We start from the raw sequence: 13,605 nt of genomic DNA, 5'->3' as shown, positions 1-13,605 counted from the left end.
TGTAAGGTTTTCAAAACATGAATATAGTGAATGACTATTTACATTTTGCAAACCTGATATTTTTCAAGGTGGAAGGATAACCTTTAACGGGATGTTAGTAGCAGTTGAGAAAATTTATACAAACCATTGTTGTAGGGCTGGATGACCACACAGAAGCATTGTACCTTTCAAATCAACAGTAGAGTGATATTCCGATCAATTTGTATTTGCTTCAGTCATAAAAAATATTTCTTCCCTTGATAGAGCTTGCCTAGTTGGGGGAATTCTACTCTCATGGGAGCTCTCCTCAACGGGTGAGCTCAGCCCTCACGAAGCTTGCTCACTGGCATAGGTCATGGGCCAGAAAGGCCCGCCCCCAGTGGCGAGCTCTAGGCTTCAGATGGACCGTATGTAATTGTGGCCCTCTTCACAGAGTGTATCACAAATTTCAGTAGTGGCATTTTTTTTATTAAAATAATGATCGTGGTCTTAGAATCTTGCATGTCCGATAGTTAATTTTTTAAAATTATTTCTCTCCTATCAAGCTTCCTGAGCAATGTCAATCTATTTAATATTTCTAAATAATGGACATCAAACTATTACATGATTAGCAGAGATAGTCCTTCTTATAAGTCCTTATGAAAGATCTACTGGATCAATCGTCTTTCTTCAATTCTTTGGATAATTAGGTACACGATCAAATACTGAATTTCTCGCCTAAATTGTACTAGAAAGCTAGACGAAGTTTTGCATTGGGAATTGATCACCAGAAGATGGTGGAACCACGATGACAGGCGACGACGTACAACGGTGTTGTGGAGGAGGACTCCGACGATCCTTGTTCTAAACAAAAGGGGGCTATTTTTTATTTTTTATTTTTTTTTGTGAGAGAGAGAGGATCTTGATAACTCAAAACTAGATTTTCTTGTGTTGTGCACCATCAGCTTTTGATTACATATAATATCTCTCTACTATTCTAGAATTTTCCTTCAACTAGGACGAGGTGAATTCCCATTGCCAAAACTCATATGTTGTATTTTTAACTTTTGATAGTACATGTTATAATTAATTAACTATTAATTAATTAATTCTAATTTTTATATAATATTCCTTGAGTAATTTGACTTGGCAAAATCTACTAATCAATCTTTGACTAGATTTTCATATTTACTAATTAAACATTTTTAGATTATAGATTCATTATATTTTCAATCGACAATCAGACAGCGTGATGTGTCAATGGTACAAAACTCGTTAATATAACGAAAAAAACGAATATTTCAAAGGTCAAAATATTTCAGTTTTCATTTTTTGGCAGTTTTCTATTTTAGAACTCTTTCACAAAATTATTCAGTTGCACTCTCCTCACTAAATTAGCGGTCAAACTAACTTCCACAACTTCCAAATATGGAATAAACTATAAAATCTTTTATAAACAATATGTTTGATCTCCATCAAATTTAATCTTTAAATTTAACTAATTGAATTCGATTATTCAACTCCAGGGATACATCTAGACGAGTCACAACTTCACGTGATTTATGACAAATTTGTCTTGTTCGGGCTTACCCTAATTTGTCATATTCTTTTCGTCAACCCCTCGATCAATAACGTCACAACTGAAGCTGACTGCACCTATCGGATCATGATAAGAGTCTCTATTGCATCGCTCCATGATCCCACATGTATCACTGATATTTCCCACAAGAACCAGTAGATTATGGTTAGCAAACAATGTGGTCTTTTCAACTCATATATCCTGATTAAATCGACAAATATTGATATATCGAGAGTTGCAAACGAATTTTATAATTATGTGATGTATATTTGAGTAATGATAGTGGCATTGTATATGCAACTAAGAAAACACTTTTCCTTAAAGCACAACTCATACTATGGCAAGAGATTCTTTACACATTTACTCATTAGATCACATAGGTTATCCACACCTATAGGTGAGCAATGAATCCACGACTTCAATACATCGGTTTCTACATATGTCAAAAATACTCTCAATCTTATCACATGACTGTTGGATCTCGGTTTTCTACGCGCCCAAACGCAGCGGAAGTTTTAAAATTTTTAATTTATTTTGACAATCAAAATAGGTTTTGTTTGGGCACTCGTATGGTTTATTGAATCAACATTCAGAGGGCATAAGAATTTTATACCTTTAGTGATTAAATCACTTGGCTCCAACTAATCTGGTATGACGGATCTAGCTCTTGATGAATCCCTACGAACTTTCTTCAAGAGACTCTTTCTTTTCTTCGAATCAGGTCCACGACTAGATTGTTTGATCTTTTTCCAAATTGCACTAGAAAATTTGGAAGAAGTTTTAACGTTGGAGAGAAAATTAAGAGAGACGGCTCAACCTTCTTCCTCAAGAGAGGTGGCCGAATTTTTTTGTTCTTTTGGAAGAGGGATTCTCGAAAATTATGGTAGGGTGCTGGCTAGGGTTTGACTTCTCACTTATTTATAATTAACCCATGACCTAATACATATAGTTAACATTAATGAGCTTGATTAATTAATTGGGCTAGTCCAACTAGTTTAATTAATTTATTCAAAGTCCATTAAACTTTAATTATTAAGTATGTTGGACTTGTACTCCTACAAGCCCATTAAATATACTTCTCACCAATTTTAATTTAATATTTAATCAACTCAACTTTTGAGCTTAATTTAAATTCATTATAAATTCAACATTTGAATTTATTATTTAACTTATAAATTCAACTCCTTGAATTTATATCACCTCCAAAATTTAATATCTAATAAACCCAACATTTGAGTTTAATAAATTAAATTCTCAAATTTTATGAATTCAACTCCTTGAATTTATTCTCTCAAAATTTAATTATCATAAATTCAACTCCTTGAATTTACTATATAATACAAATTCAACTTCTTGAATTTATTCTCTCAACGGGAACAAACGATCCTGTGAGGCCCGGGGCCGAAGAGGGCGGGGGGTGATCGCCGGTGCCATCAGTTGCACGGACAATGAGCGGCTCCTGGCAGGCTTCTAGGTGGAGGGAACATGAATGAACCGACCCACACGGGAATGAGAGGGATTCCGAGACTGTTCAATGTAATGGACTGCACAGTTGAAGAGGGCTTAAAAGATTTGATTTGTACTACTCATATTACGAAGGTGCATCTTCTTTTCGGTAGCTCATCACATAAGAACTCCAAAGTTAAGCGTGCTTGACTTGGGGTAATTTTGGGATGGGTGACCTCCTGGGAAGTTTCCCAGGGTGCGTGTGAGTGAGGACATAAGCACGCTGGAAAGACTCGTCTTGGTACAGTGAGGACAGTCGTCGAATCTGGGGCGTTACAGTTGGTATCAGAGCCGACCTCTCTTAGTACGGTGTGGTTCGGGGACGAACCAAGCGGAAGCTAGTGGGCATGTGAGGCCCGGGGCCGAAGAGGACGGGGGGTGATCGTCGGTGCCATCAGTTGCACGGACAATGAGCGGCTCCTGGCAGGCTTCTAGGTGGAGGGAACATGAATGAACCGACCCACACGGGAATGAGAGGGATTCCGAGACTGTTCAATGTAATGGACTGCACAGTTGAAGAGGGCTTAAAAGATTTGATTTGTACTACTCATATCACGAAGGTGCATCTTCTTTTCGGTAGCTCATCACATAAGAATTCCAAAGTTAAGCGTGCTTGACTTTGGGTAATTTTGGGATGAGTGACCTCCTGGGAAGTTTCCTAGGGTGCGTGTGAGTGAGGACATAAGCACGCTGGAAAGACTCGTCTTGGTACAGTGAGGACAGTCGTCGAATCTGGGGCGTTACAGATCCAGTGCTTGTGTGACCCTCAATGGTTCAGGGATACAGCTAGCCGTGGGTTCACAACTCTTTGTGATTCAGAATAACATTTATTATTATTCGGGCTTACCCTAGTTAGCCCTATTCTTTTCATCAACACCTTGATCAAGAATGTCAGAACTCATTTCTGATTGCACCCATCGGATCATGGTAAGAGCGTCTAGTAGCATCGCCCCATGATGCCCTAGGTATCATTGATAGTGGCTGCAAGAACCAGTCGATTATGATTAACGTACAGTACGGTCCCTTCATCTCATATATCCCGATCGAATCTGCAACCATTGGTTCATCGATGGTTGCATATTAATTCAATCACTATGTGATAACTATAATAGTGGCATCGCGTGTACTATTGGAGAACTCCTTCTCCAACGTACATCTCATACTCTGGCCAGAGATTCCATGCACTATTATTACATCAGATCACATAGGATATCCATACCCGTAGGTGAGCGGTGAATCTCCGACTACAATGCACTGGCTCCTATATGTGTCGCAATCATACCCAACCTCGCCACCTGATGACTCTCCTGGAGCCGTTAAACGAGTCAAAGCATAGCCCTAGCATATAGAGCCTCAGTGTTGTCCCGGGTCGTAAAGACTAATGGTGTACAATCATAACCACGGACTTATCCTCTCGATGAATGATAACCACTTGGAAAGTCCGAGGGAGGGTTGTTCGGTATAATCATCATATGACTACCCATCTGCATGTTTGGACATCTCTATGCCCTTACCAAGAAACGAAGTACACAACATCACATATGCTAGTTTCGAGCTCAAGTGACCTTTATCCATGTTTTAGGTGGCTGAATCGACTAGGAACGAATTTAGATCATACAGTCTTTACAAACGAGTTTCAACATCGAATTACGATTCATTTGCATTAAAGTATAATCAAGGTCTTTATCTATGTCTGATAACATGGGTATACAGATAAAGAATTAACAAACCATGAAAATAATGAATTATATTAAAATAAAAATTGTTTATTACACCCGAGTCAATAAAATCCCCAGCCAACAGTTGGCTTGCAGGGCATCTACTCTAACAATGACGACCCTCGTGGAGTCGGTAAATGATTCAATGCTCAATCCTAACTATGATTTGATTCTGGCAAATTTGTGTTATGTGGGTGCCACTTGGAAAACACCGGGCTCCTATTGTTGTTTTCTTGTGAAGTTTTAAAAGTTGAAGCAGGACTGTGGTATGTGTTTCTATCCAAAAAGGATGATGTCTATTTCACATACGAGTGACGTACACAAAGTGCTGGCAATAGTGCTTTATGCATTGATGGAGGAAATTTCTATTAATGTGGGAAAACTTATTTTCTTGCAAATTCAAAATTAGCAGTACCAATAGACACATTGCCTTATTCTTTCCAACGATCACTTTCGAGTTGTATGTGAAGGCCGGGGTTGTCTTTAGAGACGATGATGAATGGTTGCAACCGATGAAACCCTTTGATGGTTTATATCTAAATACGAACAAGGACAAAAAGGTCATTGATTTTCCATCAGAGGATGAGGATGAGGAGGAGGACTGAGCAAACTTCTTCAAACGCCGCCTCCCACAACACTGTCGTCACCCCTTCAATGACAAGGTTGATGAATCTGTGCATTTGCCGCCGCATACCAGAACCAATACCAAGCAGTCAACAACACCTACATGAAATTGATGGATTCTTTGATGTGCGCATGGAGACACATATGGGGCTTAATCCATCAGTCTATCCACAGCCCGTGCATATTATCCATCTTTCTAGTTCCAATATGTGTTTCCACTTCCAAAGGATCCTAAGGAAAGAGTGCCACCACCGGACGAGGATGAGCAGTGGCCATAGGAGTCTTTCTTCCCTTTTATTTTTGGTTTTAATTAGTATTTTTTGTTTTTTGTTTACTGTCTCTTTTATTTATGTGTTATGCATCTTGTGTCGTCTAGGGTAGTGAGTACATTTCGCGACTTTAGTATGAGGAGGAGTTTTTTTTTTTTTTTTTTTACTTGTTTAAGTATCTAATCGTTATGTATTGTATTCTGTTGTGTCATAGTACAACTAGATGGTGGTGATGGGATTGATAATTGTTGGCCAATGATGCATACGTTCTCACTAACTTTTGGTGCTTCCTTGGTTTAGGAAACCCCTATTGTTGAAGCATGAAATTTTTGTGTGAATTTTGAATACATATAAGAATGTATGTTGGAACTAGTAAAATGTATAAATAATAGTGTAATTCAAAATTTTTGTGAGGAATTTGAGAAGCATGAGATGTTTGTTGATCTTCAATGCATGTCTTTTGAAACAAAGTGCTTACCAGCATCATGAAAACGACTTAAGCAATTTTCTTAGACTTCTGAATTGAGCTGAGACTATATAGAAAACTGAAATCACATGAAGATTTTCCTTGCATCGAGCCTCATAATTATACCCTTAGAAAAGATGAAACCAAAATCCAAAGATTCATATCCTATGGGGATATATATGTTAATAAAAATTGCACATGTGAAAGAAAATATTTCTTGCAAAAATGAACTTTTGAAAAAATGATATATAAGATGAGGTGGAACCAAATAAATGAATGAAATCATATTTATAGGCTAAAATATAGGAAATGTATACAGTCGAGAAATATCAGATGCAAAATTTTATCGTGCATAATTCAACCCCGAAATGTTGGTTTAAGTAATTATTTCTATATTTTTGTTTTATGCTTAATTGTGATATTATTTTTATTTGAATTTTTGAAGCATAGCTACCTTCTTAAATATTTAATACTAGTATTGAATCAGATAGAATATTTTGTAATAGGAAAAAGTAACATAACTGGTAGATTTACAATTTACATAGATATATGAAATTAAACATACGTTGATAACGATAGTCTAATAGGTTGAAAAGTAAGGAATTCCACAAACAGTTTATGCAATTACATGTGATAATAGATAAAGAAAATTACTTATTTTGTTGTGTTGAAATAGTTTAATATAACTTGAGAGAATACACTAATAATTTAGGGAATCTTGTCAAAAATATGAACGATTGTCGAAATTAATTATTTGAAATCAACTAGGGGTAAGTGAACTAAAATTCCCAATAAAATCACGTTTGATTTAAAATTCTCCTTGAATTGTTTTTATGTTGTCATTGAATTATATTTTTCCTTGAATGCAATTTTGATTTAATTTATCTCAAATCATCTTTCACACTTAGCTAATGATTTAATTTCTGAAAATAATAATGGTGTGATATAGTCTTTGTGGGATGATACTCAAATTTTGCATATTGTATATTATAATTTGTCTCATACACTTGCGATGTATCAAGCCTATACTTGTATTTTATTTTATTAAGGATTTTACTGTGCAAAAAAACTCGGTCAAAGGATTCATTCATTTTATTTTATTAAGCACAAATGCTACAGCAAGGATGTATATTTGAAGGCATATTCTCGTATGATAAATGTTGTTTGGGGAAAATCTGACCAATACAAGACACCATGACAACCATGGTGAGAAAAAGAAAGGAAATCCAACAAGATTTAGGAGGAAAGATGTCGATGAGGGCAGTATATGTTTACTAGGAAAGGGATTACATATACATGCACAAGGTGTTTTGAACTTGGACATAAGAGGTAAGCATGTACCAATCCAATTCACTCAAATTCTAAAATTTACAAGCTAAACAACAAGCATAACTTTTGAATGCAATTGGTAGATGTTTGTTCTTTGTTTTGACTATATAATTATTAAAACCACAGGGGCACGAACATGACCAGTGCAATATGCAATTTGAGGATCAAGATTCACATCCACACCAGTGGTTCCAAGAAAACAAAATGTGCCCCAATTTGGCAATCAAAACATTGTTCAAGTAGACCTCAACACCAATCCTCTGATGCATCTCAATCATGTATCCTGAGGTGATTCTTCAATTTGATTATATAAACTGTTATTGCCACTAACTTTAAACTGTTGCACAGAGGGGCGATCACAATTTGGAAGAAGTACTTAACCAAGTTCCAATTCAGCAACTTCACAAGCCCCGAAGATGTTTCCAAGGGTAAGAAAATTTAGAGTTTTATTATTATATATGTCGGATCATTGACACAAGGCGAGCGGAGAGAGAAGTGCAAGAGCAATTACAAGTGCTAGTGAAAGTTCTAGAGCATGTGCATGTTTAATAGCAAGGGCAAGTTCAATAGGAGATGGAGTCTCCAAATCAGCAGCAACAGTTGTTGATGCTATATCTCATAGTTTTGATTGGTTTTCAATCGATCATGCTTTTTATTAGTTTTATAATAAATCAAACCAAAAAATTCGTTCGGTTCAAGTTTTAGATAAAAAGTAAATCATACCAAAATGATCAAAACCGATTACATTATCATAAAAATTATGTAAGTTTTGTTAATCTATTGTATTTTTCTTAGATTAAGAAATATTTTATTTGGTTTTTATTTTTATTATATTATAGGTGAACTTTGTAAATAGTTCAATTACATTGAAATTCAATATATTGAAGATTTTATCCCATATAAATATAATCACAACCCTAAAAGTTTAGTTTTTTTTTATAAGTTGCAAAACTATGTAACCTACATAAGTATTTTAAGTTATGTCTTTACTTATAATTATTCCTAACGTTCACATAAAATGTCAACTCAAATTATATCAATTGTCGATTACTGTTTTTCTAAATTACAACATCTCATGTACTCATTCACCATGAAACTCAAAATCTAAAATTAATCATTCAAATCAAGTCAAATAGAAAACCAAACAGAAATTTATGGTTTTGTTTGATTATAAATAATTCATGGTTTTGATTGATTTGAAATTTTGTAAAACTGATAAAATATGGTTTTGTTCGAATTTTATTCTAGAACCGAACCGAACTAAACCGTACCTATCTCTAAGCTCTATTGCCCGAGCTCATGATATTGTTTGGAGTAGATTGCAGTAGCATTTGCAGAAACAAAAAAAATGTTGGATTGAGATTTACCGAATAATTTACTTAATAAGTAGAAAAACTATCACGCACGGAGATACAAAACACAACAAACCCAAGTAAAATGAACATATCCAACAACAAAACAACTTTGTTTTAGCTCCGACCCCTTAGGCATAACCTTTAAATTCATTGTCAAACTCCATTGCTGCTATGAATGACACCTTTAAATTCATTGTAATATTACTTTCGTTTTCATTGGGGATCACGTTATAGATTTCGGGCTTGTACCAATAGAAAAATCCACATTGATTCGTTGGGTACGTATATGTAGTAGAGAATGTCTTTTCACTTCTTTTTTTCAAACATAACAACCATATTAGGGTTTTCAAGGGGGGCACGTGAGCTATTAAATCAAAAGGTGGAGGATATCACATCTTACTAAAATTTAATAGACTTTTATGACTATCAGCGTTTTCACAGCGAAACCCATGCAATGAGCCGTAAAAATAAGAGCAAATGCCGTCAAATATAAAAAATTGACTATGTTTTTAGGATGACAAAAAAAATCTATACAATTGGGATGAAAGATGTTTTACAATTATAAATTTGAGTAGATATTTTATGAGATGATATGACGGAATTATATCTATGAAATGAATCTACTTAGTAAAAAGTAATATTTTTGACATAAAAAGTAATATTTTTTCGTAGGTAGAATCGGATAAGAGATCTGTCTGACAAAATTGATTCGTAATTTCATTAGTTTTTGCGTATAAATTTTTTATTAGAAACAAATTTTTCTTTATGTTTAGGGATAACAATGGAATGGTGTGGGGTGGAGCGGATTTACCATCTCCATCCCCGAATTCCATCTCCGCTCCCGTAATCGTCCGATCCCCGTTTTTTCGGGTTTGGAGAATCCCCAAACCCGAAACCACGAGGATCAACTTCTCATCCCCGTTTTTAAATATTAATGTGGCAAGATCAATATTAATGATATTAATATTAATATTTTAATTTTTATTATTATTTTAAAATAATATTATTATTATGTTATTAATACAAATAATGTTTTTATTTTATTATTGATATTATTTTCGGGACGGGTTCGGGAATGTGGATAGTAATTTTATACTCGTCTGAACTACATCGGGGATCTTAAAAAATCTCCGAACCCGAACCCAAAAAAAATCGAAAATCTGTGTTCCTATTTCAGATTTTCCTCGCGAGACTCAAATCCATGGGAAAAATTTTCAGATTTTTCTCGAGAGATCTAAACCCATGGAGAAATTTTCTTCCCTATTTATTGTTTTATTTCAGTGACATAACAGACACACCCAAAAAAAAAAAAAAAAAACCATGAATGACCATCTCACAACTCTGGAATAAATCACTTATTTCAATAGGAAATACAACACATCGGGAAATCTGTTGCCCATCGTCTCAAATCTCATCTCCTTGTTCTCACTACACAATCCAACCATATGTTTTGACGGTGTTGAGATAAGAAATGGCGATAATTTCGGGTTGTAGTGGCAAGAGTACGATGTCGGATCGGGCTATCGGCTATTCGTTTTGGGCCTCCGCTCTCACTTTCAAATTCCTCGCCGGTTCTGTTGCAATCGCGGCCTCGCTGTTCATCGCACTCTCGTTTCTCCTCAGTTCCTCAAATGCCGCCGATCTCAGCTTGGTGAGTTCGATTTCTCTTTTCTGTGTAAATTTCGTTCAGTTGTTCTTATGTGCAGTTTAATTGTGGTCAGCCTAGTGTGCGTGATGCAGATTAGCATTCTCTGAATGATCGTTATTGCTATTCTGAATGTGAAAGCTTGGCTTTCCCGGTTTTTGTGTCGGTTATGCTACAGTTATCATAATTTGGTGATCCCTGATTGGCTATATGGCAGTCCTTTGGCTGTAATCAAGACCATTTTTGCTTTATTTTTCGACTGATAATTCATCAAAATCTGATCGTTCTGAGTTCAGTTTCTTCCAATTGACACGTTGATCGCGTGACTGAATTTTGCGTTTTCTGTCTAATAATTTAGGGTTTACCTTATGATTCCTACGGATCCCAGTTGCCTTCCCTCAGAAGATCAATTTTAGCCTTAAAGTCGGATCCCTTGAAGCCACGGCTGGATCAGATCAGGAAACAAGCTGAGGATCACCGAGGTTTAGCTTTAGCTTATGCTTCCTATGCGAGGAAACTCAAGCTCGAGAATTCAAAGATCGTAAGGATTTTTGCAGATCTCTCTAGGAATTACTCCGATCTGATCTCGAAACCATCATATCGAACTCTTTTTGATTCGGGTGCCAATTCAATCAATGAGCCGGTTTTGAGGCATTATGAGAAGGAGGTGAAGGAAAGAATTAAGCTTACACGGCAATTGATTGCCGAGGCAAAAGAATCTTTTGATAATCAATTGAAAATCCACAAGTTGAAAGATACCATCTTTGGGTTGAATGAACAGCTGACAAAAGCAAAAAAGCAAGGTGCTTTTTCAAGCTTGATTGCTGCCAAGTCGATCCCCAAGAGCTTGCACTGCTTGGCTTTAAGGTTGATGGAAGAACGAATTGCACATCCTGAGAAGTACACGGATGAGGGAAACCCTCCCAAGCCAGAGATTGAGGATCCGAAGCTTTACCACTATGCAATTTTCTCCGATAATGTGATTGCTGCTTCTGTTGTGGTGAACTCAGCTGTAAAAAACACGAAAGAGCCATGGAAGCATGTGTTTCATGTCGTGACTGATAAAATGAATCTTGGGGCCATGCAAGTGATGTTCAAGATGAGAGATTACAGTGGTGCTCACATTGAAGTGAAGGCCGTGGAAGATTATAAATTCCTAAATTCTACTTATGTGCCGGTTCTAAAACAGCTCGAGTCTTCCAAGTTACAACAGTTTTACTTTGAGAATAAGCTTGAGAATGCCACAAAGGATACGACAAATATGAAGTTTAGGAACCCAAAGTATCTGTCAATCTTGAATCATCTTCGGTTCTATTTGCCAGAAATGTACCCAAAGTTGCACAAAATTTTATTCTTGGATGATGACATAGTTGTTCAAAGGGATTTGACTGGTCTTTGGAAAATTGATATGGATGGGAAGGTGAATGGTGCAGTGGAGACATGTTTTGGATCATTTCACCGTTATGCGCAATATATGAATTTCTCTCACCCTCTTATCAAAGCTAAGTTTAGTCCTAAGGCATGTGCATGGGCTTATGGTATGAATTTCTTTGATTTGGATGCATGGAGAAAGGAGAAGTGCACTGAAGAGTACCACTATTGGCAGAATCTGGTTAGAATAAATGCTCACATTATTAGAACATAATGACCTTTTATTGGGTTATTCCAAATGATTATAGTTCTCACACCAGGTTTTTTTTCATCCAACCATAACATGCAATTTTTGGTACTTAAATTTGTCTAACATGATTTCATTAATACATATATATATGTATATAACCTGAACTTTTTAATGTCAAGGTTCATTAAACTTTTTGTGGCTACTTTTTAAATTTACAACTAGGGGGAAGTAGAATTGGTTTATATAAGCACAAGTTTATCTAATTTGTATGTTTTATATGCCTAATTTCTTGCGAATATGACTTCATATACTCCATCTTTTGCAGAATGAAAATCGAACGTTGTGGAAATTAGGAACATTGCCTCCAGGTCTTATCACGTACTACTCCACAACGAAGCCTCTAGACAAGTCTTGGCATGTTTTGGGGCTTGGATATAATCCAAGCATAAGCTGGGATGAGATCAACAATGCTGCAGTTGTACACTTCAATGGAAATATGAAGCCATGGCTTGACATTGCAATTTCTCAGTTCCGTCCACTATGGACGAAGTATGTCGATTATGAAAATGAGTATGTGAAGACATGCAATTTTGGCCTATGAGTAAATGCTCATTGTTGAAACTGTGCTCGCATGGTAAGCCAAGTTAATTCTGCAAGAACCTTTGAGGCTCTGAATTATCCTTACACGTAAATTTTATAAGCAGTAGTTATGAAGTTGAAACAACTTATTATTTCTGTTATTGTTTATGTGGTCATTATTATTTCGTAGTTGCTAAATGCTGATTATATAAATTGTCATTTTACACGAACAAATTGATTCTCTTGGAAAGTTAAGTATTATTTGGCTAGGTATGATGCTTAGATGTTACCTACAGGCCTTGCGTAATGCTTCTGATGTTTGTGAGATACTTGTTTTCCATAGTTTCTGCAAGTATTTATTTTGTTCTTGTTTTTTTTTGGGTTAAGTTTATAGCATTGTACCAAGAGTCACTGGTATACATTTTCAACTAGCTCCAAACTAATTTAGAGGAGCACACATATATATGAATGGATGTATGACAAATTTATGATCAAAGAGAAACATCCCTGAGTAAGAACATTTGAAAGAGTTGTAATGAATATGATCGAGTTAGCTTTAAATGGTGATCTCCAATTCAATATAGAAAAGGATGAATATTGTAACTAAATAATAAGAATATGGTCGAACATTTTGAAATTCATCTCAAAAGTAGTTCCAAGTTAAAAGGAGATGGAAATAGTTGATTGCCAGAAAATTAGAGAGTTGATATTAAGAATTACATGGAAGTATTCCTATTTATGTACTCAATGTTTGGGGTGATGTTTCAAATTCCTCAACTCTTAACAATCTCTCATTTCAATTCTCTCCCATTTATATCATAACCCCCTTGTATTGGCTGCCTAAGATTTTGTTGTTTTTTCTCTTGTTTCCTTTTTAGCTCGCGATGGTTTGATTCTGGTGGTAGAACCTGTGGCTAAATTATAAATGTGAAGGGCTGTCTCATTTTTGCAACATT

The 13,605-nt window shown here is 35.7% G+C and overlaps 1 protein-coding gene across 1 annotated transcript; it reads left to right on the top strand.

The window, feature by feature from the left end:
* Positions 1-10,116: 10,116 nt before the first annotated feature.
* LOC142528847 (galacturonosyltransferase 8) lies at positions 10,117-12,938 on the top strand. The gene is made up of 3 exons (XM_075634080.1): positions 10,117-10,455; positions 10,808-12,061; positions 12,396-12,938. The coding sequence occupies exons 1-3, from the start codon at positions 10,276-10,278 to the stop codon at positions 12,669-12,671; spliced, it is 1,710 nt and encodes a 569-aa protein (XP_075490195.1). The 5' UTR covers positions 10,117-10,275; the 3' UTR covers positions 12,672-12,938.
* Positions 12,939-13,605: the final 667 nt, after the last annotated feature.

The sequence above is a fragment of the Primulina tabacum genome, chromosome 16, assembly GCF_025594145.1.
Source record: "Primulina tabacum isolate GXHZ01 chromosome 16, ASM2559414v2, whole genome shotgun sequence".
Classification (NCBI taxonomy): domain Eukaryota; kingdom Viridiplantae; phylum Streptophyta; class Magnoliopsida; order Lamiales; family Gesneriaceae; genus Primulina; species Primulina tabacum.
The sequence above is the reverse complement of the archived record's forward strand: the minus strand, read 5'-3'. Positions and strand labels throughout refer to the sequence as shown.

Coding starts and splice junctions, on each gene's coding strand:
- LOC142528847 (XM_075634080.1), top strand. CDS start 10,276: ATGGCGATAATTTCGGGTTGTAGTGGCAAGAGTACGATGTCGGATCGG. Junction 10,456..10,807: donor ATGCCGCCGATCTCAGCTTG/GTGAGTTCGATT, acceptor CTAATAATTTAG/GGTTTACCTTATGATTCCTA. Junction 12,062..12,395: donor ACCACTATTGGCAGAATCTG/GTTAGAATAAAT, acceptor CATCTTTTGCAG/AATGAAAATCGAACGTTGTG.